The following is a 26,440-nucleotide window of genomic DNA, read 5'->3' as shown; positions in this document are numbered from 1 at the left end:
CCCAGCCAGCCATGCATTCTCAGTGGGGTAGTATGGCTTTACTTGAAAGCTGACTGCAGCTCCTTGAAGGCTGCTTGCTTCTGTCTTTTCTGCTCGGCCTGCTTCTTCTTCTCCTCCTGCTCCTCTTTGATCTCCTGCTCAAATCGATTCGCATTGTTGATCGCCTGAACCTGCGCAGGAAACCCAACTTTCGATTATCAGATCAAAGCACAAGACCACGAGGGCCCGACGTCAACCGCGTGAACACAGTCCACACGCCGAGGGGAAACCCTGATCCAGGTCTTTCAATTATCCGACCGTGGAGATAAACCGGCTATTTATAGTACATTAAATTTACAGCACAGGATTAGGCCATTGGGCTATCTGCCAGTGTTGGTGCTCCATCACCAACCTCCTCTCGCCCCTCTTCATCGCAGCCTCTCAACATGCCCTTCTAACTCGCAACAATAAGCACAGGACTCAGAGTCAGAATTAAAAGTTACAACGGTCAAAAAAGAATATTCCTCCACCTCGTAGAATTCCCAACTTGATTTGGGAGCAACTCTGGGTCCATTTTCTGTTGTGGTGGTGGGGGTGGGGGGGTTTCCGGGTTTTGGGGTGGGGGGGGGCAGTTGAGGACGACTCATGGGATGGAATGGGACTGATGAGCCAAAATGTTTTTTTTTCAACCCTTGATCTTCTTCAGCAATAATTCCAGCTTGTGTAGGAAATAGAAGACCATCCCACTGAGGTGGTGGGGAGGTGGGGGATTGATGGTGGGAAGCTGTTATGAGGCTGGGCTGAGAAATTTTGATGTGGCACAGTAGAGTGAGCTTTAAACTCTAACTAACCTGTGTCATAGCTGAGCTAGGAAACACTGATTGCACAATATTAGCAATCCTCAACTTGTTGTGACACTGAAGCTAATAAACCGTGTTCTCAACCGGACAGAGGCTCAACAAATGTACAAAGGATCGGGTGGGAGAAAGGCTGGCAGATCAGGTGCAATTCTGGGCTCTTTATCCATGAAAATGGAGCCACATACCCATAACTGAGGGCACATCTCTCTGAGTCCCCACAGATTGGCAGCTTCACACCTTCAACGGCAACTCCTGCTACATTCTAGAGTTCGACATGAGGGAATGTGGGAACGTCGCAGAGTTATTAGACAACTAGCACAGATGCATTTAATGGGAAGCTAGTTAAATGCATGAGGGAGAAAGGATCGGAAGAATATACACAGAGGAGGAAGTGATGAAGAATTGCATGGAGCATAAACATCAATATAAGCCAGTTGGGCTGAATGGCCTGTTTCTGTGCTGTGAATGCAATGGAATTCGATACGAGCGCTGAAACTGACACAAGCTATCAAACTGCGGCCGTTCTTACTTTGGCTTCAAAGAAGGTTTTGGCTCCTTTCACTCCCTCCGTGGAGACATCGATCTCGGACAGCTGGGCCAGAACATGCAAACCACTGTCTTCAGCCAACTCTCCTGCAGCCGCCTTTCGGAAAATCAGCAGGAACTGGAGAAAGGGAACATGGAAACAGGAACTGAGTGCTTGGCGGGGGCGCTGCTGGGGCTGAATGGACAAAGTGAGGTGACAATAATCTGGCCTCGTGTTTACTGGGAGGTCAAAGCGAGAGACAGACGAAGTTCATAAATCAGTTTTCATCACTCATTTACAGCGAGTAGGGCACTGCCATTTAATAATGAGGGGGACATCACTCCAATTCTTTCCCACGTTATTCTAAAATGACTTTCCCATGTGTATCTTCCAGATGAGGTCATTGGATTATGATTAGAATACTGCTCTGTACAGCAATACCCACCAGGTTACCACGATAGTTCATTGCTCTCAGTTTGAAGTAGTTTAACTCAAATCATCAGATAATTCAAACTCTTAAGTGCTCAGTTCCTATTTTCAGATATTATTTATGATGCTAAATTAAAATCACTGAGTCATTTTTTTTTTAAAGCACAAAATAGGACATGAAAATGTTAAACTTTGGAACAGACTAGTGCAATACTCCAAGTGCCCAGGAGAGGGTGACAGCAGCACAGAGTCAGGGATCCTTCAGTCTCTATCACCAGGAATTCATGCTATTTCCTGAAGTTATCTCCAGTCTTCCTTTGTAGGATTGCATGTTGGGTTTGGTTTCAGATACTGCTCAACCGCGGCACCCAAATGGCCACTGTTTGCCCATGGGAGTAGATGGAAATCATTTATTTTCCCTCGTCTGTCTATAACGCAGGCAAACTGAACTAACTTCGGGGGGTGGGGGTGGTGAGGAGAAGGGACATTGTTACACTGAACAAGATAATGTCACATGCTCCTTCTGTCGCCACTATTTAAAATAATTCCATTTTAAACAGAACAACAAGGTTTGTGCTGCCAAAAATCCAGGATGAGTTTACTGAACAGGCCAACATCCTGGAACTCCCTCACTGACAGCACCGTGGGTGTACCTGCACCACAAGACTGCAGCGGCTCAGGCTGGTGATCTTCTCAAGGGCAATTAGGAGTGGGCCATAAATGTTGGCCTTTCGCCGATAATGAACAGGAAAAATCTCCCCATAGATTGGCACAGCCCCTTTTTGAACGTGAAAAAATTAAGAGTGGTACACCGAGCGAGCTGGGGAGAGCCGAATAGTTTGAGTTCCCTCAGGAACTCCCTTCCTAATCCCCAATTTTTTCATCTCACTCCCATTCTTCAAAACCCAACGTCTTGGGCTAGATTTAGGGAATCTCTACCAATATGCTCTTCTCTGGTCTAGCCTCTGTGACCTATCCTACCTTGATTTCCTCCATTAGAAATGCTGTTAATGTGCAAACTGTTGTTGTATACCATTCACTAACTAACTCAGTTACCTGTACATCACATTAACTAACTCAGTAACTGGAGCCTGTACATCACATTAACTAACTCAGTTACCGGGATCTGTACGTCACATTAACTAACTCAGTAATTGGAACCCGTACATCACATTAACTAACTCAGTTACCAGGATCTGTACATCACATTAACTAACCTACTAACTGGGGGGCCTGTACGTTACATTAACTAGTCCAGTAACTGGGGGGCCTGTACATCATGTTAACTAACCCAGGACTGCACATCATTGAGGGTTAACCTGGGATAGTTAAAGTTGATCGATGGTTTAATGTGCACTAATGCTGTAACTCGCCCAGAGGAAACCTGGATCTATCAGATGTTCAGTAATTTACATCTACTTTTATCTGTATTATGTACTTCTGACTTGTGGGCTACCCTGTGTGAACCTCCTCAGTCCCCAATCCACTGAGTTACCTCTCGGAAGCTGAGTTTTCCATCAAAATCCTCGTCCACCTCCTTGATCATATTCTTCAGTCCGAGGTGAGTCTGTGGAGCTTCCAGTTTCTCCATCATCAGTTTCAGTTCCATCAGGTCAATGAATCCGTCCTTCCCAGCATCGTACCTATCAGAGGTAAAGACAAACCACGTCACAAAGGCCAGGGGCATTGTGGGGAAGGGGGCTACACGGGTTGAGGGGTGCCTGGGCCATGGGGCAGTGGGAATGGGGGATGGGTGGAATCAGGGCCATGGAAGTGGGGCAGCCTCTCCCACTGATTGACTTGTTCTGTGCTGAAGCTCATATAGAATTTTACAGCAGAGGAACAGGCCATTTGGCCCCTCAACAGCCGGTCTATTTGATTGTTTATGCTTCGTTCAAGCCTCCTCCCACTCTTCTTCATCTCAGCCTATCAACACAGGCTTCTATTCCTTTCTCAGTCATGTGTCTATCATTGTGACCAGAGCCCGTGTTAATTGCTGCACAAACCAAATCCCAGAGGGAAACCTCGCTTACAGGCCAGACCATTTTTTCTTGTATTCTGAAAACAGGACAATGATGTACCGATCTCAGCAGTAAGAGTTCCAGTAACACTTTTAGGATTTTAAAAATTACAAGTAAAAGTTTTATTAACAAGAATAAAAGAAAACTTAAGCACACAAGATTACAATTACACAATTAGAGTTAGTCTTACAAAACATTCCCCAAAAAGATGCTCCACTTGGTCAGACCCACAAGTAGACACCTCCCCTTATAGATGCTAACTATAAAAAAAATCCAGTAATATTTCAAAAGGCAAACTGCTGTAGCTTCAGTAAAGTCATATCATAGGACCTCTACTCTCTTCCACTCTGCAGTGGAATCCACTTCAGAATAAAACTGCTAGTTGCAGCCCAAAACCTTTCTGACTTGACTGGATGGTTGATTCAAACAGCATCCTCTCCCAGCCCAGAGCTCAACAGCTCAAACAGCTCCAGCTACCCACAGTAACTCTAAAATACCTCTTTTTCTCTCCTTTCATCTCAGATTCCATTGTTCTCACACCTCTTTGAAACTCAAATCCTTCCAAGTATAAGATCTTTCAAATTTCCATCTTGTCCTTGCTTTCAGGTCAATAAAATATAATATCCCCATTACTATTTCCCTATGGAACTCCTGCAAGATGCAAACATGTTTTTTGTTACCTCTGACTTCCCTTTGATATTCAAACAAACTCTTCATTTATCTAAAAAAATGTACATGTTAGATCTAATCTATTTACTTGTACCTCAAACTTAACACCTCTATTCTTTTCATGTTTTAAACCCCCCAGACAACCTGACTCCTATCAACCTCTTCCCAGCTTAATTAAATCACACACCCACACATGGATACCCAGCTTTCTTGATAGGATAACACAATATTCGCCAAACATATTAAAAAAACATCAATTCTCTCATCTATCTTCTCCTTAAATGAATCTATCCTAGTCCCCTCAACCACTCCCTGTGGCAGCGAGTTCCACATTCTCACCACTTTCTGGGTAAAGAAGTTTCTCCGGAATCCCTATTGGATTTATTAGTGATTATCTTATATTGATGGCCCCTAGTTTTTGATTCCACCACAAGTGGGAACATTTTCTCTGCGTTAATTCTATCAAACCTCTTCACAATTTTAAAGACTCTGATTAGCTCCAACCTCAGATTGTTGACCCCCAGCCTGTCCACCTTACAATGACTCCATCCACTTTCACACTGGCCTGGACAGCTTTTTAGCATGTGAACAAAAGGCTTTGGGGTTGCACTGTTCAGATCCTCATCAATCCACAAGCTCTTGAACTCCAATTTAAAACATTTATCTGTGAGAATCGGACAATTTACCTGACAAACCTCACACAATCCTCCTTCACCACATCTCCTTACTGCAGCAAGACTGAGAACACAATGTAATTCTTCACAAGCTTTTCACATTGGTTTTACTGGCTCTCGGGCCTGTGTGAATGACACAAGCCTGAGTGAATTTCTGGGACTTGCTAATCACTCACACAACACAGAATCAGTGACTATCATTCTCCAGGGTTCCTGGACAGTGGAGCTCCTCACTTCCTCCCCAAAGTCTTCACTCCATCTTCCAAACTACAGGCTTCCAAAGCAAAACGGTGGAGTCACCCAACCCACTGCTCCTTAATTTACCTCAGCTTCTCCCCTCCTCCCTTCAGCCTCGGTTCGATCTGATGCTCCACTCTCAACCTACATTCTGAGCGAGGTAGATTGAAAAACATGGGTGGATGACTTTCTGTAGGGGAGGCTGTGATGCTGCAGGTGGATTTTAGCAGAAGCTGTTGTAGCAGGTACCTCGCACATCCACAGACACCCAAAACTCTCACCAACAACAGACAACAGGAAATAAGAGGTCACATTTGTCCACTTCTACATCAAAAGTGGGCACTTCCCCCCTCCCCCTGTAGAGGGAGCGCCGCACCGCCGGAGGGTCAGCACCAAGGGAGCGCCTTGCTGTCGGAGGGACAGCGCCGAGGGAGCGCTGCACTGTCGATCGAAGGGTCAACGCCACGCCGTTGGAGGGGCAGTGCCACAGGAGCGCCGCACCATCAGAGGCTGGTACTTCAAACACACATCATTGGCTGTAAAATGCTTTGGGATATCCTGAGGTTGTAAATGGTGCTATGTAAATGCAGGTCAATGTTGATCAGAACAGCCACTGGCAGCTGAGCTGGAAAGAAGTGGCTGGGAGGTGAGTGCAATGACCACAGGCCAACTGACTGACAATTATCTTTAGGTTGCTTCATGTACCTCCCCCTCCCACAGGCCTTGACGCCTTGCTTGGGGTGTGGTTGCAAGTGCTGAACAGCCACCTTCCAGTACATTCCCCAAGTATCTGGGCCCAGTGAGTACAGGTGGGCTATTCCACAGGATGAGGGCTCTCACTCATGTCTTTGCCTCTCCTTGCATGGGCGAGTATTCTGGCAGGATCCAGGGACCGGGAGAGTGTCTTCCTTCTCCAGATCCACTTACTAAGCACGGCTTGGGGACTGATCCAGGGAACTTGCAACACCGGATTCCTGAGTAACGGAGTGTTAGTACGCACACAGGCATTCCCACACTCGAGCACATCCAGTACCCTGCAAACACACACACAAAACAATGGTACACTGTCTGACGCCTCCCCTATCGGAGAGAACTGTCCATTGCCCATCCCGGGCTGTTCCCTCCATCCACATTCCAGTGCACAGGCTGATTCTGAGTCCAGGCATGTCTCTGCTAACTTCCTCACTGTGCATCACCACAGTTCCCAGAGATAACCTCAGCTGACCGCATTTAAATATTCAAGAACCCTGTTTACCAAAGGTAAATTCATCTAAAAACATCTAAATTCTGCAGGAGCCATTCAGGGTCTTGTTTTCAGATCATTAAACATCCAATTGGATTTTCCTGATCCCAAAGGAGTAAAATGAGCAAAAGGGAGGAGTCCAGTCTCTACCTGCAGAGGGAGTGAGGGAGCGTTCCTGCATTCCATGTCAGAGATCGGAAATTCAAGAGCTGTTAGCAGAGGGAGAGAGTGAATTCGTCTTAGACTGTGGAGAGGAGGGAGAAAGACCAACAAACTGAGACCTGGAGGTGGGAGGGGGTTGGAGATGCAGGGAAGAAAGATAGAGCAAGAGATGTGAAAGGAAAGGAAGGAGTGTGAGAGAGAGAAAAAGACAGAGTGAGAGATTGACACAACTCATGGGTGGTATAATCTGTCTCTGGGACAGAAATCCATCACAGACACAATAATGCACTCTACTGGTGTCTCATGAGATAGAGGCTGGAGGGCAGGGTCAGGTACTGACCAGCAGGGATTAGGATGAGTAATAATAATTTATTAATAATAATTCATAGTAATCCAGAGGCCCAGGCGAATGCTCTGAGGACATGGCTTCTAATTCCACCACAGCACCTGGTGGAATTTGAATTCAATTAATAAAAAATCTTTAATTGAAAGCCAGTCTTGATAATTGTGACCAAGAAACCATTGTCAGTTGTCCTAAAAATCCCATCCGGTTTCACTAATGTCCTTTAGGGAAGGAAATCTACCGTCTGGTCTACATGAGACCCCAGATGCACAGGTGCCCCAATGCTAACAGTCAAAGGGTCTCCAACATCGCTCCGACACACTCACTCAGTCCATGAGACACCTCAGCGAATCATGGACTGGGGGTTATTGAGCAGATGCCTCTCTCTATACCCACGGCTGGGATACAGTGAGTACAACAGGCTCAGGGGAATAGGATGGATAGCTGGGGGGCACGAAGGGGATCAGTTAGCGAATTACAAAACATGGTGCAGTCTATCTCCACCAGTACAGGTGAGAGAGAGACACACACACAGACTGGGGGTAACAGCAAGGCAGAGGCACTAAGCAGATTTGTTTGCCTCTGAATGAAGGTTTCAGACGCGGCCCTGCCCACCCCCTTCCTCCCTCCCACTGTTACTCCTCCTGATTGTTGTGTTCTTTATGCCAATTTTCCTCACTGTTCCACCTAACTGTCACAAGGACTAGTGCTGGTGCCTTGCCCCATATGGGCCGTTCATCATACACGAGCCTAGAGAGTAAATTATGACAGGTCTGCTTGAGTACTGGAGGAATCACTGCCCATCTCAATCCAGTCCACACAAGTCGCCTGCCACCATCATTCTAAATCTTGGAATTGTCTCCCTGACCTGTCATGATTGGGACAATCTCGACCCCGACAGCGGCATCACCATCAGGCTGCGCTCTGCACCTTATTGTGTAGATGGGCTGATTCTCCCTAATCTACTCCGAGGGCTTGTGACACGCCAATCCAAGGTCTAGATAAGGATTGCAGTCAAGGATCCCAGGTTCTTACAGTATGTCAGCTCTGTTGCTATGGACATTGGGCCTACTGATTCAGGCTTTTCACGCATAGTTTCCGGCAAATCTGCCAGGGAAGAGTTAAAATTCAGCTTTTTTTTTAAAAAAAGGCATTGGGTAACCAAGATGAAGTAGAAGTGTTGTAAGGTGAAAAGGGGAAGGAGGGAGAGTTCACTTCCTCTTCCCTTTATCAGTGCTGAGCTGGACATCATGCGATGTTAGTTCCTCGTGGTGTTGCCGGGGTTTGTTTCTCATGAGGGCTGGGAGTCGGCTGACAGTCAATGCCGGGATGTTCAGTTATCGTGGTGCTGTTTCTTAGTAAATGAGCTTTTCCTCTCCTTGCGATTCTGAGTGATGTCCTTCTATTAGTAAATTGTGCAAATGGCCATTCTTCGTTGGTGAACCTAATCAGCAAGAGGCAGCAGGCTATTGCACTAGCGGAATCATCACTTTCTCCTTCCTATTCTGACAGGGCTAACTCTCAAATGGGGTGGGGGGGGCGGTTCCTCAGATGCCACCAGTCCTCCGGGACTTTGGCTGTTCTTTGTGTGTTAACCCAGACAGTGAGGGAATGGATGGGGAAAGGGCCCATTTCCACGGGAGCCTGATTCGTGATGGGACACAATCAGCAGAAAATCTCTGGCCTGCGACTCCAGCTATAACCAGCTCTAGTTGTGGAGTGGATTGAGCTAGGCTGCGATTCACCCCACAGTCGAATAGACTATCACCATTTTCCCTCCAGGCTTGTGCGAGACAAATAGCCGCATGGGGCAGGTTACCAGTGAGCTGCTGGCAGCATTGGAACCCAAACCCAGGCGAGAGTCAGTGCTTCAGCGGAACAGTGGGAAAAATTGGCATTGAATGTGCCGGGAGGGTAGCTGTGTCTGAGTCAGGGGGGATGAGCTTGATGAGAATGATGGGCTCGATTGGGAGTCCGCTTACTGAGTATAGGAGCCACTCCTCCCACTGACTGAGTCTTGCTCTTTCTCCACATGGGAATGCTACTAACTCTGGGTTTCCTGGCCGCGCGTTAGCGGAGAGTATGAATGGAAAATCCCAGAGATATTGGCCGGGAAGTGTGTGATCAGCCTGAGCAGTTAAAGAGAGGCGAGAATCCAGCCTCATCTCAAACTCTGGACTTCCAATAACTTGCTCGGCAGTGCTGACTAACTCTCTCCATACTGCAGTCTTTAATATTACACCACTTCCTCCCACACACACACTCTCGTTCTCACTGATCCACTTCCTCTTCTGTGGTGAGGGAGCGGATGGTTCGATATGTGTGATTTATCGGGTCTTCCCTCCCGCTCTGTGGGAGAGGGGGATTCAGTGACAGGTGCTGAAAGGAGATTGGGTGGGCATGACACCGGGGGCTTTCTGAGTGGGGCCGGGGGAAGGGGCAACGCACTGAGTGACATCATCTTGTGTTAAAACAAGCCAGGAGGCCTCCCTCTGCACTTCACACATCTCAGCCATCAACGACAGACACACAGTTTCGGACACAAACCCACTGTCCATTTAAAGCCTGCCTCAGAGTTATTAAAAATAAACCGAGTTCGGAAGAGAGAGGCCTCCTCACTTGTTTGAGCGTGAGGTGATTTCCCTCAGTGCAACGCCTCCCCCAATCCTCCCCAACCCCCTCCTCCTCTTTCCCCCTCCTCCCCTCTCCACTCCCATGAGTTAAGAAGAGATGCTCATTTTAAATAGCTTGTTACTTGTGTTTTGGACTTTATGATCTTTATCTGCCTAGTTCACCTCTGACCAGGCCTACAACCAAGAGGCAAACTCGGATTCTCCCAGATCACTGCAAGCCCAGCCTGTCACTTACTCCCATCACGAAAGGAGGGGAGCTGTCCGCCTTTCCCAACCCGACTCTCGAAACTTCCAGCGGCCAGATGCACAGTCACTTATGGAATTAAGCGGATAGAATGAAAGGCCCCAGGTTTGCTCTTGTTTTCTGCAGGGCTCCCTGGTTTGGAGGCTTCAAATGGCCCCAGAACCCCAGGTTACAGCGGGTAGAGAGGCAGTCAGGGTTTGCACTCCTGACTGTCAGCCTGTGACTCGCACCCCTACCTCTGTTGATGGAACCTGCCTGTGCACATCAGACAGGGATGGTATCTGTGATGCCTTATGTGGAAGACACTCCCATCTTCCCTTACAGTGGGAGAATGGACACTAGTGCCTCATGCTGGGGGTGGGGTGGGGAGGGTTTTGAGAGCCGTGGATTCAATCCGTGATAGGATAGTGGGGTGGGGGTGGGTGGGGATCTATCATTGTTTACATATCCCCAACACATGACTCTGGCAAAGATCGAATATTTAGCTGCTTCTCCCAAGGTCATTCATTAACTGAATGAGCTGTTGAGGAACGTGTTTAAATAATGAATTCTGTACTTCACTAATTCAGGGGGTCTACTTACTGCCACTAACCCAGGACTAAGAGGACATTGCTGACTGACCACTGCTTCCTGTCATCACCAGAAGAGCCGGGGTGGGTGGGGAGGGAAATGGGCAATCACATTACCAGCAAATCATCCATTTATCTTCCCAAAACACAGGGAGAGAAATAAATCTTCATTAACTCTGAAATTCCTAACACATTAAAATGCTCCTGGGTGCTTTTTAATCTTGGAATGACTGAGGAAAGATGTGGAATTTTAACCTGGGGAAGGGAGGAATGATATGGAATTTTACGCTCTTAGCCAATAAGAATATTTAAGAGGACCCAGCAATTCCGGCCTCAGCTGGATCGAGAGACTGAGCACCTCCCAGCTCATTTCCAGCACCCTTTACCCGTTAGTTTACAAATCTCCTCCCCCATTCTTCGAGGGCACCAGTCCTGTGGGGGCAGGGGAGATGTTGGAATGGTTGAGTTGCTCTTGCAGGGACTCACAAGAACTTAAAAAATGGGAGCAGGAGTAGACCATTCGGCGTGTCAAGCCTGCTCCACCATTCTATGGAAGATTCTTGCTCCACTCCTCATGTCTTACAGAACAGAACAGGCCATTTGGCCTGTCATGCCTGTACTGCCTCTCTGAAAGAGAGTTCTCCAACTGATCCCAGTCCTCTGTTCTTACCCCATTAGCTTTTAAAATAGCATTTTGCCAAATGGCTGATCTTAGGCTTCAACTCCATTTTCCTGCCCACTCCCCAAATCCCCTAATTCTGAGACACAAAAAATCCGTCTATCCCAGTCTTAAACTTATACAACAATGGAGCATCCACAAATGTCCGGGGTAGAGAATAAGATTCACAACCCTTTGAGTGATGAAATTTCTCCTCAACACAATCCTAAACGATTGGCCCCTTATCCTGAAACTATGCCCCCGTGTTCTAGATACCTCAGCCGTGGGAATTACCTCTCAGTATCTACCCCGTCAAGTCCCTTTATAATCTTGAATTTTTCAATCCGATCACATCTCATTCTTCTAAACTCAAGAGAATATAGACCCAATTTCCTCAGCCTCTCATCATAGGACAATCCTCTCATCCCAGGGACCAATCTAATGGAACTTTGCTCTCCTGCCTCCAATGTAAGCATATCCTTCCTTAAACACGGAGACCAAAACTGCACAAATTATTCGATGTGTGGCCTCACAAAAGCCCTGTACAATTGTAGCAAAGCTTCCTTACTCATGTACTTCAATCTCGATGGGCTGAATGGCCTCCTGCTGTTCTGTAATCATTCCATGATTCTATCATTCTATGGAAGATTCTTGCTCCACTCCTCACGTCTTACAGAACAGAACAGGCCATTTGGCCTGTCATGTCTCTACTGGCTCTCTGAAAGAGAGTTCTCCAACTGATCCCAGTCCTCTGTTCTTACCCACCTAGCTTTTAAAATAGCTTTTTGCCAAATATTTCTCCCTCTTCCCTTGTAAAAACTATTCTGGATTCTTCTTCCTCAATTCTTTCCGGTCGAGCACTCTTGTGTCCTAATGACCCTTTGCTTAGGAAACGACACCCTCTCTCCCCCTTTCCAGCAGATGTCATGGATCAGCAGGAGACCTCCCCTGCTCCCCCCCAGCCCCCCCACCCATCCTGCTGATTGTGACCTCCTCCCTAAGCAAAGCACCAAAGTGCTGATCAACGTCAGGTAGGTCAGTGCATGAGCCATAAACAGTGACCGACAGTCCAGGGGCAGTGCACAGTGCAGGGAGAGAGGTTGCATGCACTGCAGTCACACAAAAGGGGCTGGATTTCACACGCGTGAACTGGGTGGGGAGGGGCCTTCCTAACTCCACCCACCTCCGCTCCCACCACCCCGCCCCTACCCTGCCCCTACCCTACCCCTGCCCCAGCATGAAAGCAAAATATAAGAACCTTAAGAGATAGGAAGAGTGGGCCATTCAGCCCCTCAAGCCTGCTCCACCATTCAATAAGATCATGGCTGATGATCTTGTGTTTCGATTTCCACATTCTCATCTAACCCTGATAACCTCTGATTCCCTTGCCTAACAAGAATCTATCCACCTCTGCCTTAAAAATATTCAGTGACCCCCACCTCTACTCCCTTCTGAGGCAGAGAATTCCAAAGTCGCACAATCCTCTGAGAGAAAATTTCTCCTCGTCTCTGTTCCTAAAAGGGTGACCCCTAATTTTAACGCAGTGCCCCCCTAGTTCTGGACTCGCCCACAAGAGGGAACATCCTTTCCACATCCACCTTGTCAAAACCGTTCAGGATCTCGCATACTTCAATCAAATCACTCCTCACTCTGCTAAACTCCAGTGGAAACAAGTCCAGTCTGTCCAACCTTTCCTCAGAAGACAACCCACTCATTCCAGGTAACGTGTTGTGGTGACATCAGGTAGACAAGACAACATCGTCACGCCAGGCTCCGAAATGACGGGAGGCAAACAGGTGCGGAAGCTGCTACCCCGCCCACCCACCATTTTGAAGTCACTAATTGACGAGCTGTTGGGTTTAATGAGCCAATCGCCTCTCGTCGCTCTCTATGTTTTTCGTGCGCGGCTGTGAAAAAGCTTGGGCGTTTGACGAGGGGGCGCAAGGTTAGAAGGGAAGCGCCTATCACTGGGCCATTGGCTGAATATAAGAGCAGATTCAGCTTGGGGAAGGTGGCAGCAACGGTCTGTTTTCTTCTTTAACTAAATTTCTTAGCTTTTTTCAGCCTTCAATAATAAAGAGAGAGAATTTCAGAGCCAGAGGCCTTTAAACTTGCAGCCATGACTGACTCTCTGTTTGAGGCAGTAGCCCACTGCCTACAGGTGCAGATTGGGAACCCCTTCCCCTTCCTACCCCCTCCCCCCTCACTCCTCTATTTTGATGTGAATGGCCGCTAATGGGCCACCTGAAGCCTGATTGGACGTGAAGCGTGGGTGGGGCAGGAGCGAGTGGACAAAACAGCCCAGGCTGTGAACACCGCCCATTAACCACAACCCAGCTTTCAGCTCAAGTCTCTTGAACTGCAGAGTTAAAATTAGCCATGTGGGCGGAAGAGAAGCTGACCTATGTTGGCAGCCCTGCCGCACCCCAGTGAAGCACTGATGTTCCCACCGTGACTTGCTCTCACAAGGTGTTCTGGGTGGTTTTCCATTCTTTTGGCTGCTTACAACTGGATTGGATCCCAGGCTGATGGTGAGTCACAGGCGGGGCAGAGATACAGAAACAACTGACCTCAGGATCCTGGGTTACAAGGGTGTGGGGGGGGGGGGGGGGGGGGGGGGGCTGCTGAAAACAGCCAAATTTCCACTCCTAAGTGCTACCTCATGACCGCTGGTGAAAACTGTATGTGTGGATGTGAGAGAGAGAGAGAAAGAGAGAGAGAGAGAGAGAAAGAGAGAGAGAGAGAGAAAGAGAGAAAGAAAGAAAGAGAGACAGAAAGAGACATACAGATGAACGGAAATCAGGGAAAGAAACAGAAAGATAAAGAGCAAGGGAGCCAGGGGCGAGAGCAAAACACTGGTTGAGGAGTGGATTAGGCTCTGCTGTGGTGCCCTTGTGGTGGAACAGCCAGTGGCCTCTCACCATTTGATTAAGAATGGCCATATGACTGAGGCAGCAGACAGCACCTACAGTACGGCCCCTGTAAGAGTCAACACTTCCGAGCATGGGGGAGAATACCTGCTGGCAGGAGCGAATTAGAACCTGCTCACTTCACCTTTCTCTGTCAGTGGGCAATGAGGTCACACTGAAGTAACTCAGAAGTTGCTCGACAGCGTTCTGATTCCTCAACATGAAGTAACCGCGTGGAGACCATCTTCAAGAATTCTATTCCCTGATATTCCCATGAACTTGTACCATGGTGCCTGTTGTGCTCACTCCCTGATAAGCATGTGCATTGGATAAATTAAGGTTACGTGTATACAGGTGGCGATGGAGGTGGGGGTCAGGGTGGGGGTGGGAGTGGGGGTCAGGGTCAGGGTGGGGGTGGGCGCACTCATCAGATAACTAATTAATCACGCGCATATAAAAATCCTGGAGCTCCCTCCCTAACAGCATTGTGGGTGTACCTACACCACATGGACTGCAGCTGCTCAAGGCAGTGGCTCACCACCACCTTCTCAAGGGCTAACTAGGATGGGCAATAAATGCTGGCCTAGCCAGCGAAGCCCACATCCCATGAATGAATAAAAAAAAAAGCGAGACTTATTGACAGTGGTGGTGGGCAGTAGGGTTAGGGGCTTTACACTTGTAATGCTTCACTTTGTGAAAAATCTAAAACTGAGTTAAGATTGACCTGGTCTCCTCCTTCAACAGCTGGGCTGTGAGAAATTTAACCGTGTAGAGGGGAAACTTCACTGGGAGCTCCACGCAGCTCTACTGATCACAGCGTCCCACATAAAAGGTGCACTTAAACCACGGTTGATCAGTGTTCCTCCCTGGGCTCCTCACTCTCCAAGGGGGGAGGGGGAGGGGGGTCGTGGGGAGAGAGAAAAATCACGTTGTTCTAGTTAATTCTATTCCGTTTCATTGTGAAATTAAATCCCAGCCCAGAGTCAGCAAAGCTGCCCACACATTCAGCTATATCTCTCAGCCAATTCAAATTTAATTTGCATGAATAAAAATGTAAATGGTGAACGAGAGTCACACCGTCAGCGCATCACAGCTGCTGAGGTGACTCTAATACGTCTCAATATCGTCACTCCTAAATCCAATAGGGAACAGAATCTCAAAAGCACCGATTCACCACTACCCACTGCTTTCTACCCCTTAGGTAATTTCCTAGCACAAAGACACTGTCCTTTTAATACAACGGGTTCAATTTTGCTAAGCCTATTTTGTGTTTTTTTTTAAATCAAACACCATCTGAAGTCTAAAAACACATCAGCAACTGCACATTTCTCACAAATGCCCTCCATTCATCAGAGAACTCGATCATCTTTTCAAACACAATTTGCCTTTCCCAAATCGGTGCTGCTTTTCATTTATTACCCCATCCCTTCCTAATGCCAATTCACTTCTATAAGTTTTCCCCACCAGCACCGACATAAGGCTGGCTGTGTTTGCATGGGTTTTGTTCCATTCCCCCTCTTTTTAAAATGAAGGTGTAACATTTGTAATCATCCCTCAGCAGCACCTCCACTCCCATATCTGTAACAAGATCTGAAGACTAGGGCCAGAGTCAGCACAATTTCAACCTTTACTTCTCTCGGCAACCTACTCTGCATTCCATATGAGAATCAACAGGAGTAGGCCATTCAGCCCCTCGAGCCTGCTCTACCATTTAATAAGATCATGGCAGATCTGACAGTAAACTGAAATCTGCATCCCACCTACCTCTGATAACATATCACCCCCCTCCTTACCAACAATCTATCCACCTGTGCCTTAAAAATATTCAACAGACTCTGCTTCCACCACCTTTTCAGGAAGAGGGTTCCAAAGACTCATGACCCTCTGAGTGAATAAATTTTGCCTCATCTCTGTTTTAAATGGGCGGAAAGAGCTTTTGACACCAAGGACCAACAATCTTTTAAGTACATCGTTTTTATCTATTTTGGTTAGGTGACACTTAAGAGTCTTTCCAAACAGAGCACAAGGTACAGGTCTGGTCTCCAAATTACAAAGAGAAAGACCAAAGATGGTTCACTAACATGAGAGGAGACCTGACAGGATATAACATATCAGGAAAGGCTGAACAGTGTTGAAGCTCTTTTCTCTTGGAAAGGGAAGACCGAGAGGTGACCTGATAGAATTGTGAAGGAGTTTGATTGAGTAAATGTAAAGGAGATATTTCTACTTGGTGCTTGGGGGCAGGGAGGAGGGAGTGGGGTGGGGGGGGAAGAAGTGGCCAAAAACAGGCCTGTAAGAATAAGATAATCACCAATAAACCGAATAGTGAATTCAGGAGAAACTCCTTCACTCAGGGAGTAGTGAGAATGTGGAGCTTGCTACCACAAGAAGTGGCTGAGATGAACAGCAGAGATGCATTTAAGGGGAAGCTGGATAAACATGAGGGACAAAGGAATAAGATATTCAATAAGGTTAGTTTAAGAAGGATGGGACAATATCGTGGAGCATAAACACCAGATGGGCCGAACAGCCTGTCTCTGTGCTGTGAATTCCATACAATCATTGAAGGTCAACACTCCAAAGAGATCAAAGGTGACTTGAAATAACGGCTACACCCAACAATCTTACTTGTTTACCTTTCTTGCTTATTTGCAAATATTTAACCCAGTCCTGACACACTTTCCTTTCATATCATGGGCTCAGGGAGCTATTTGAAGGCAGAAATTTGAGGTTTGAGAAACTAATGCATGCGTCAGCATGCAAGCGATCGCAGGCTGTGAAATGCAGCAAGGCTGAACTAAGATCCAAACCCCTCCCCGCCCATCACCCCACTCCACTGCTTGCTGTGGAAAAAGCTCCCCTGCTCAATCTGGTGGCTCAGTTGGTAGGTGCACTCTCCAGCATTGTAACAGAGCCATGACCTTGCAAGGTCCAGCTTTGATCCCCAGTTGTGTGTCAGCTTTGGCTGTGTATATTCCAGCTCGCTAGGGTCAACCTCCATGTTTCTATTCACCAGAAAGTTAGCAGCTGTTTCCACATCCCACCGAAGGAGCTGAAACTGCTAAATCAGTCACACCAGGGAGACTGCCTGAAACTTGAGAACAGGATTAATACTAACAGCTCTCACTGCAGCCGACTAAAGAAAAGGCCTGATAAAGCCTCAAGCAGCACAGACTGTTCCAGTTCGGATTCCTGTTTAGTGCAGAGTTAGGGATGGTGCACGCTAGTTAGCGCTAGTAGCCCGCTCTTGTTCTCAACCACGTGATCTTTGCTGAAAAGTAGGCACTGGAAGAAGACAGCATCAAGCTCGGTGATGCCCTCCATGGTCAAATACTTCACTGTTTAGGTCTGCAAAAGTGGATGAGGAGTTGCAGAACGTTGTTGGAACCCATAACCCAAGCAAGGGTTAGAAAGAAAAGGGCAGAGAACTGAACATAAAGAAGGAAATACTTTTTAAAATAGCACAATATTGAAAGTGTGTGCTAAGTGCAACAAGGAAACCCTCTCCAAAACGCCCAGTCAGTTTGACTCAGTGGCAGGGAAAATTCTGGGCAAAATCATTTGTCACTTAGACAAGTGCAGGATGGGAAAGCCAGGGTGGATTCATTAAGAGAAAATCATGTTTAACTAACTTGGAGTTTTTTTGAGGAGGTAACGGAGAAGGTTGATAAGGGCAACACTGCTGATATGGTGTATATGGATTTTCAAAAGGCATTTGATACAGTGCCACACAACAAAACTTGAACAAAATTCTAGCTCATGGAATAAGGAGAGTACGCACTTGGTTAAGAAATTGGCTGAGTGACAGGAAACAAATAATGGTTAATGGACGTTTTTCAGATTGGAGGAAGGTTTGTAGTGGAGTTTCTTAGGGGGTCAGTGTTGGGACCCTGGCTCTTCCTGATGTATATTAATGACCCAGATTGTGGTGTTCAGGGCATGATTTCAAAATTTGCAGATGATTTGAAGATTGTAAACGTTGTAAACTGTGATGAGGATAGTCTTGAACTTCAAAAGGACATAAACATGTTAGTGGATTGGGCAGGCAGGTGACAGATGAAGTTCAATGCAGAGAAACGTGAGGTGATCCATTTTGGCAGGAAGAATGTGGAGAGACAGTATAAAATAAAGGGAGAAACTCTGAAGGAGGTGCAGGAACAGGGAGACCTCAGTGTATATGCACATAAGTCATTGAAGGTGGCTGAGCATGTTGAGAGAACAGTTAATAAAGCATATAGTATCTTAGGGATATTGAGTACAAAACGCTAGCTAGGCCTGATCTGGAGTACTGCGTCCAGTTCTGGGTGCCATGCTTGAGGAAGGATCTGAAGGCATTGGAGTACAGAGAAGATTCACAAGAACGATTCCTGGGATGAAGAACTGTAGCGATGAGGATAGTTTTGAGAGGTTAGGACTGTTTTCCTTAGAGGAAAAAAGGCTGAGAGGAGACTTGACAGAGATATTCCCTGAGGGGTATGGATAGGGTAAATAGTGAGAAACTGTTCCCACTCAAGAACATCAAGAACTAGAGGGTATAGATTCAAAATAATTGGCAAAAAGAGTAAAAGCGATGAGAGGAAAAGTTTTTTCATCCAGAAGGTGGTTGGAGAGAGGGTGGTGGAGGCAGGTTCAATCAAGGTATTCAAAGGGGAATTGGATTACTATCTGAAAAGAAAGAATGTGCAAGGTTACAGGGATAAAGTAGGGAGTAGGGAGTGGGGACTGGGGCTAGGGAGAATGCTCTTTCAGAGAGCCAGTGCAGAACTGATAGGCTGAATGGCCTCCTTCTACACTGTAAAGATTCTGTGAATCTGTGACTGCACAAGAGGTTCTGTGTCCTATTTCTGTACAGCAGTCAGCACTAAAACGCACATGAACCAGACAGCATCAGGCTTGAGATGTTTGCTCACTTGTATGCCCTGCGTCACACAGGAGAGGGGGCGGTTTAATCAGAGTGCAAATATTCACTTGATCCAAGTCCACTTCCCTCAGACTTGGCTTGGCCCAGTAACAGGAACTAAGAATTTAGAGTTTAAGTTCCACAATAATCTCACATAGGGTGCTGAATGTGTTCAATCTTAGCAGCTGTACACTTGCCTTGCAGTGTGAGCTGGACTGTATCTCAGTGCAGGCGATGGAATCCTGAAAATGGTTACAGCAAAGGAGGTGGCCATTCAGCCAGTCATGTCCATGCTGGCTCTCTGGAAGAGCTACTCAGCTAGTCCCACTACCCCACCCTTTCCCCATAAACCTGCAAATTTCTTCTCTTCAGATAAAGATTCAATTCTCTTTCAAAACTCATGATCGAATCTGACTCAATCGCTAAATATTCCCCACTATGTGGCTCTGCAGATAGAAATGCGGAACTGTACAAAGACAGGTTCAGGCAGAGTCTCAATCTGAGTCACAACTCAGTGCAAATCCCTGCTTGTTCTGCTATCTCTCCCAATGCAGTGTTTGTAAACTCGATGTACCCACTGAATGTACTGTCCAAAACTGCTCTTTCTTCTGAAAGTAAATACTGAAGGAAAATAGATAAGCATATGAGTGAGAAAGGGATAGAAGGAAATGTTGATGGGGATAGATGAAGAGGAGTAAGAGAGGCATGGACCATTTGGGCTGAATGGTTCATTCTGTGCTATTGTATGTAATTATGTAAAAGACTGTATAACACATTAGGGAGATCAAACTCCTGTCCTGTCCTGAATGTGCCAAATCAGACTGATATGTAGGTTCCACCCAATGTGTACGTGTACAAGTACACAAACGCAAACGAGTGCACAAAAGCACACACATGCATGCTTGTGCACAAGTACGCACGTGTGCACATACACATATACCTACACATGAACGTTCCCACCCACCCACATGCACACGCTTGCACATGTACCCATGCACCCACACACCCGTGTACACACACATGCACGCCCATCCTCACGTCCACCTGCCTGCCCATGTACCCACACAGAAACACACAGGTACCCGCGTGCGCGCATCTCGCACACACACCCATATGCATGTACACACACACGCATGCAACCCCACACATGACCCAACCCCACCCCCACACACAGACACACATGCATGCACCCTTTCCATAGCGATCATTGGAGAGCAACCAGGAGTGGAAAACTTAACTAATTTCCTTCGCCCAAGTCTGAAGTTGACTGTTGAGAATTGGTTAACAAACAGAAGACAGAGTCAGGATTAATGGGTCTTTTTCAGGTTGGAAAGACGTAACTAGTGGAGTGCCACAAGGCTCAGTCCTAGGGCCTCAATTATTTAATATCTATATTAATGACTTGGAGGGGGGGCAAAGTGTAATGTATCCAAATTTGCAGATGATACAAAAATAGGTGGGAGGGCATGTTGTGATAAGGACATAAGGAATCTGCAAGGGGATATTGATAGGTTGAGTGAGTGGGCAAAAACGTGGCAGGAGGAGTTTAATGTAGGAAAGCATGAAGTCATGCGCTTTGGTAGGAAGACTCAAAAGGCAGAATATTATCCAAAAAAGTGTAGCATAGGGGGAATCTGGGTGTTCTTATGCATGAAACGCAAAAAAGTAGCATGCAAGCAATTAAGAAGGCAAATGGAATTTTAGCCTGTATTGCTAGGGGTTTGGAATTTAAAAATAGGGAAGTCTTGTTACAACTGTACAGGGTGTTTGTGAGACCGCACCTGGAATACTGTGTACTGTTTTGGTCCCTGTATTTAAGAAAGGATATACAGGCATTGGAGACAGTTCAAAAGAGATTCACTAGGCTGATTCCAGGGATGAAGGGGTTGACTTATCAAGAATGGCCAAACAGGTTAGGCCTTTATTCGTTAAAGTTTGGAAGACTGAGGGGTGATCTTATTGAAATGTACAAGATTCTGAGGGGGCTTGACAGGGTGGATTTTGAGAAGATGTTTCCACTGGTGGGGGAATCTCAAACTTGGGGACATAGTTACAGAATAAGGGGACACTCATTTAAGTCTGAGACGCAAAGGAATTTCTTCTCTGAGGATAGTGAATATCTGGAATTCTCTACCCCAGAGAGTTGTGGAGGCTAGATCACTGAAAGTATTTGAAGAAGAGATGGATAGATTTTTGAAATATCAGGGAGTTGAGGGCTATGAGGAGCTGGCACGAAAGAGGAGTTGAGGCCTAGGACAGATCAGCCACGATCATATTGAATGGCTGGGCAGGCTTGAGGGGCCAAATGGCCTACTTCTGCTCCTATTTCTTATGTTCTTATGTAAAAACCCCTAAAATTTACAGAAGTGTTTGATGGTGAACAGAACTATAAAGTGTTGGTGAGTTCGTCAAATACTCTCAATCTACACTGTTGTGACGTTTACACTGCTTTATTTATGACCTCCTACAACGTATGCAGAGGGCAGTCAAATCTTCATCAGGTTCATCAGTGGTGACTGGAATTCTACTGAGAAGAACAGATTAATTCAAAAATTGAACGCAGGCCCAGCAATCATGTGAAAGTAGCACATGTAACTGGATTAAAATGGAGAGCTTTGTGCTCATTTCCAAGTTTCATGCCTGCTCTCTGTACACCACCCTCTGCCCTTATCCCGTCAACTGTCGTTCATTTGCCACTCTGCACCTTGATGTGCCAAACTCTCTCCTTATCCTGCACCTGTTCTGTCTCTCTCTCTCGAGTCGCATAACACCCCCTCCCCTTCATTGCTGTTCTCCCCACAACTCATAGAATTGTTTTGAAATGGTTGCTAAGATTAATCCTTGCATGAAATCTGAACCTGGGAACAAGTTCAGACTGCAAACTGTTTAAACCACTAGTCTTTATTAATATAAGGCAACAGAGCTATAAAGGTGTGGGTATTTTGTTTATCACAGAGCACTTTGTAGCTGTATCAGATATGAAAGATGGGAGGGCTCCTAGGGAACAGGTTGATGCATGTGTCCCTACTCCAACAGGCCTAAAGTCATGAACTACATTCTTTGCAGAAAAACCCAGACAGATCCAAAAAAAAGCAGAAGCATCTCAATCCTCTGCCTAGCTACACAAATTTGGAACTAGCTTCCATGGTTAATTGGGGACAGAGGACGATGACTTTGAAGAACGTTTATTTAACAGGCCAGCTGCTTTAACTAATGCTGCAAAATAATTATTTTCTCACAACCGGGGGGAATCTTCCATCCTTTAAAGCTGCGTCTGTATTTGCACAAAATATAAATTTTAATCAGCATTTCAAATAATTTGCAACAGTTCAAAAGCTGCTTCTTCCCTCTGAATTTAATTTGACAGACTGAACCGTACCCTTTATAATACGGCCTGTACATCGCACCCAGCACAGAAAGAAGACATCATGCTATCCACTGTTAATGACCCACATCTTGTCCCTGCCCTTACTGCGCATTAGATATTGTCCAGACCACAAGGTAAACACTCCTCTGCTCATCTTCAAATGGTGCCTTGGTTTAGAGTTATGACAACACAGGAGGCCATTCAACCCATTGAGTCTATGCTGGCTCTGTAGAGCACTCCAATCAGTCCCATTCCCCTGTTCTATCCCCTCAGCCCAGAAAGTTTATCTCCCTTAAGTGCCTATTTGATTTCCTTTTATCTTTAATATCCACAAGGTGATAGGCATCTTGGTTTAGCATCTCATTTGAAAGAATGGCGGTATGCCACTCCCTCAGTATTGTATTGTAGTGCTAGCCTGGGTTATGCGCTCAACTTCAACCCACAACCTTCTGGTTCAGAAGCAAGAGCCAGGACTGAGGTTGCTTCTTGTAGGGCACTCTTTCATGACCTCTGTTATATCCAGCAACAGACCTGCACGTGCTTCATCCTAGTGTTAGAGAGCTCAAAATACTCTCTCTGGGCATAGCCCAGGTTCGAAAGGGCACAACTGAGAATGAAACTTAAGGGTTGCTCACAGACCAGGTGTTCACAGTGGGGATAAATTGGGCGAGTGAATGCAGAGGAGGGAACCTCTCAAACCAGCAGGACAAATTAAAGTTCCTAGCAAACACTGTCCATAATTTGGGCAATGTGCTTCTATTTTGCAGGAGTAAAGAGCAGCCCCACTACAAACAAGGTGTGATTTTTTTTTCAAAGAATAGAACTGGGAAAAGGAGGGGAGGGGGCATTGAATGAATGTAATGTCTCCTTTACTGACCATTACGCAAGATGACCTGTTGAGCACTAGGACCCAGCAGAGGTCACTAAACTCATCAACTACACAGGTTAAAGAATAGTTTCCAGAGATCTTCAAACCTCCCTGTATCCAGGACAGGATTCTGGAGGTCCTGAGAATCTGATGATCTCTGCCAGTTCTTTCTATTGGTTGATTTACTTACTAACTGGTGTTTTCTGTGAATGAAGACTAATAAATGGATTTGTGAATGATAGTGTAAGGTACACCAGAGTGCTCCATTCATGAAATTAACACTGGAGGTCCCAGGAGGGGTAATACTTATGAGGGGTATGACTAGAAGTGTTGAAAGTGACAGGAGACCCTGGAGTGCTGCAGTTTACAGGAAAGGACTCCCCACAAAATCCAGCTCACCAGGGGAAGGGGCCTATGCACCCACCCACCCCTATTTATAATGGGTGAGTGCCAATGTTTGCAAGTGGGGGTCCCTGGACTGTCGATATTTGCAGGCGGGTTGTTGAAATGTAACGATATTTACCGAAGGGGGGAATCCCCGGGTTAGTGTCGGGATTGGGGGGGTGGGGGGGAGGTGATCCCCAGGTTAGTATCGGGATGTGGGGGAGGGATTCCCGGGTTAGTGTCGGGATTGGGGGGAGGGTGATCACCGGGTTAGTGTCGGCATGGGGGGCGGGGCGGTGATTCCCGGGTTAGTATCGGGATTGGGGGGGATTCCCAGGTTAGTATTGGGATGGGGGGAGGGATTCCCGGGTTAGTGTCGGGATTGGGGGGGTGTGATCCCCGGGATTTGGGGGGGGGGGTGATTCCCGGGTCAGTGTCGGGATTGGAGGGGGAGGTGATCCCCGGCTTATTGTCGGGATTTGGGGGGGGAGGGGGGTGATTCCCGGGTCAGTGTCGGGATTGGAGGGGGAGGTGATTCCCGGCTTAGTGTCGGGATTGGGGGGGGGGTGATCCCCGGGTTAGTGTCGGGATGCGGGGGGGGGGGGGGGGGGGGGAGGTGATCCCCAGGTTAGTGTCGGGATTGGGAGGGGGGTGATCCCCGGGTTATGTCTGGGATTTGAGGAACCGGCTTCTCCCCTCCCCTCCCTCCCGGGGACAGGACCCCCGGCATTGCCCCTCCGACCACCCGCCCCCTGTCCCCGGCTCACTCACCGCCGGAACATGCTCTCCATGTCTCGGATCTGCCTGCGGGAGAACTCCTTGAACTCGGTGTACGGGTTAAAGACCCGGAGGCTCGGCTGCTGCGGCTCGGATGAGCCATCATTGAGCTCCCCGCGGCGGAGCAGCTTGGCTGAGAGCTCATTGTCCGCCGCCGCGGTCACCGGCTTCTCCTCGGCCCCCTGTTCACAACCTGAGCCGGACTCGGACTCGGGCTCGGGATCGGGATCGGGCTCGGGCTCCGAGCCAGGCTGCCCGTCCCCGATGTCCAGCCGCCGCTGCAGCTTCGCGGCCAATTCATCCGAAGCCATCCCGGTGAGAGCGGCCGCTGCGCTCGACCTGCCGGCCAGACAGTAACTGGAGCCCCCACCCCGGAACCCGCCCATAAACAGAACTCCGCCCACAACCCAAACTCCATCCCCAAACCAAGCACCGCCGCTAACTAAACCCCGCCCCTAACAAACCCCGCCCCTAACTAAACCTCGCCCCAAACACACCCTATCCCCAAACCAAGCACCGCCGCTAACTAAACCCCGCCCCTAACAAGCCCCGCCCCTAACAATCCCAGCCCCTAACAAACCCCGCCCCTAAATAAACATCGCCCCAAACACACCCTATTCCCAAACCAAGCACCACCGCTGACTAAACCCCGCCCCTAACAAACCCCGCCCCTAACTAAACCTCGCCCCAAACACACCCTATCCCCAAACCAAGCACCGCCGCTAACTAAACCCCGCCCCTAACAAGCCCCGCCCCTAACAATCCCAGCCCCTAACAAACCCCGCCCCTAAATAAACATCGCCCCAAACACACCCTATTCCCAAACCAAGCACCACCGCTGACTAAACCCCGCCCCAAACAAACCCCGCCCCTAACTAAACCCCCCCAAACAAACCCCGCCCCCAACACACCCTATTCCCAAACTAAGCTCCGCCCCTAACTAAACCCCACCCCAAACTAAGATAAAAGCAAAAAACAACACAAAAACAGAATTACCTGGAAAAACTCAGCAGGTCTGGCAGCCTCGGCGGAGAAGAAAAGAGTTGACGTTTCGAGTCCTCATGACCCTTCAGCAGAACTGAGTGAATCCAAGAAAGGGGTGAAATATAAACTGGTTTAAGGTGCGGGGTGGGGGGCGGTTTGGGTGGGGGGGAGAGAAGTGGGGTGGTGGGGGGTGGTGTGGTTGTAGGGACAAACAAGCTGTGATAGAAGCAGATCATCAAAAGATGTCACAGACAACAGAACAAAAGAACACAGAGGTGTTGAAGTTGGTGATATTATCTAAACGAATGTGCTAATTAAGAATGGATGGTAGGGCACTCAAGGTATAGCTCTAGTGGGGGTGGGGGGAGTATAAAAGATTTTAAAATATTTTAAAATAATGGAAATAGGTGGGAAAAGAAAAATCTATATAATTTATTGGAAAATACAAAAGCTGCGGATGCTGGAAATCCAAAACAAAAACAAAAATACCTGGAAAAACTCAGCAGGTCTGGCAGCATCTGCGGAGAGGAACACAGTTAATGTTTCAAGTCCGAAATGACTCTTCAACAGAACTAAGTAAATATAGAAGACAGATGAAATATAAGCTGGTTTAAAGGGGTGGTGGGGGGGGGGTGGTGGGACAGGTAGAGCTGAATAGAGGGCCAGTGATAGGTGGAGATAACCAAAAGATGTCATAGACAAAAGGACAAAGAGGTGTTGACGGTGGTGATATTACCTAAGGAATGTGCTAATTAAGGGTAGAAAGCAGGACGAGCAAGGTACAGATAGCCCTGGTGGGGGTGGTGTGAAGGGAAGGGATCGAAATAGGCTAAAAGGTAGAGATAAAACAATGGATGGGAATACATTTAAAAAGAATGGAAATAGGTGGGAAAAGAAAAATCTATATAAATTATTGGAAAAAAAGGATCAGAAAGGGGGTGGGGATGGAGGAGAGAGTTCATGATCTAAAATTGTTGAACTCAGTATTCAATCTGGAATGCTGT

At 47.2% G+C, this 26,440-nt stretch overlaps 1 protein-coding gene across 1 annotated transcript; it reads right to left on the bottom strand.

The window, feature by feature from the left end:
- efhd2 (EF-hand domain family, member D2) lies at positions 1-24,809 on the bottom strand. Its single transcript, XM_041206816.1, has 4 exons — positions 24,447-24,809; positions 3,290-3,437; positions 1,369-1,503; positions 1-170 (listed from the first exon to the last, which is right to left on the bottom strand). Exons 1-4 carry the CDS (start codon positions 24,761-24,763, stop codon positions 39-41), a joined length of 732 nt encoding a protein of 243 aa, XP_041062750.1. The 5' UTR covers positions 24,764-24,809; the 3' UTR covers positions 1-38.
- Positions 24,810-26,440: the final 1,631 nt, after the last annotated feature.

This window comes from Carcharodon carcharias, chromosome 15 (genome assembly GCF_017639515.1).
Source record: "Carcharodon carcharias isolate sCarCar2 chromosome 15, sCarCar2.pri, whole genome shotgun sequence".
Classification (NCBI taxonomy): Eukaryota; Metazoa; Chordata; class Chondrichthyes; order Lamniformes; family Lamnidae; genus Carcharodon; species Carcharodon carcharias.
This window is presented reverse-complemented; position numbering and strand designations above follow the sequence as displayed.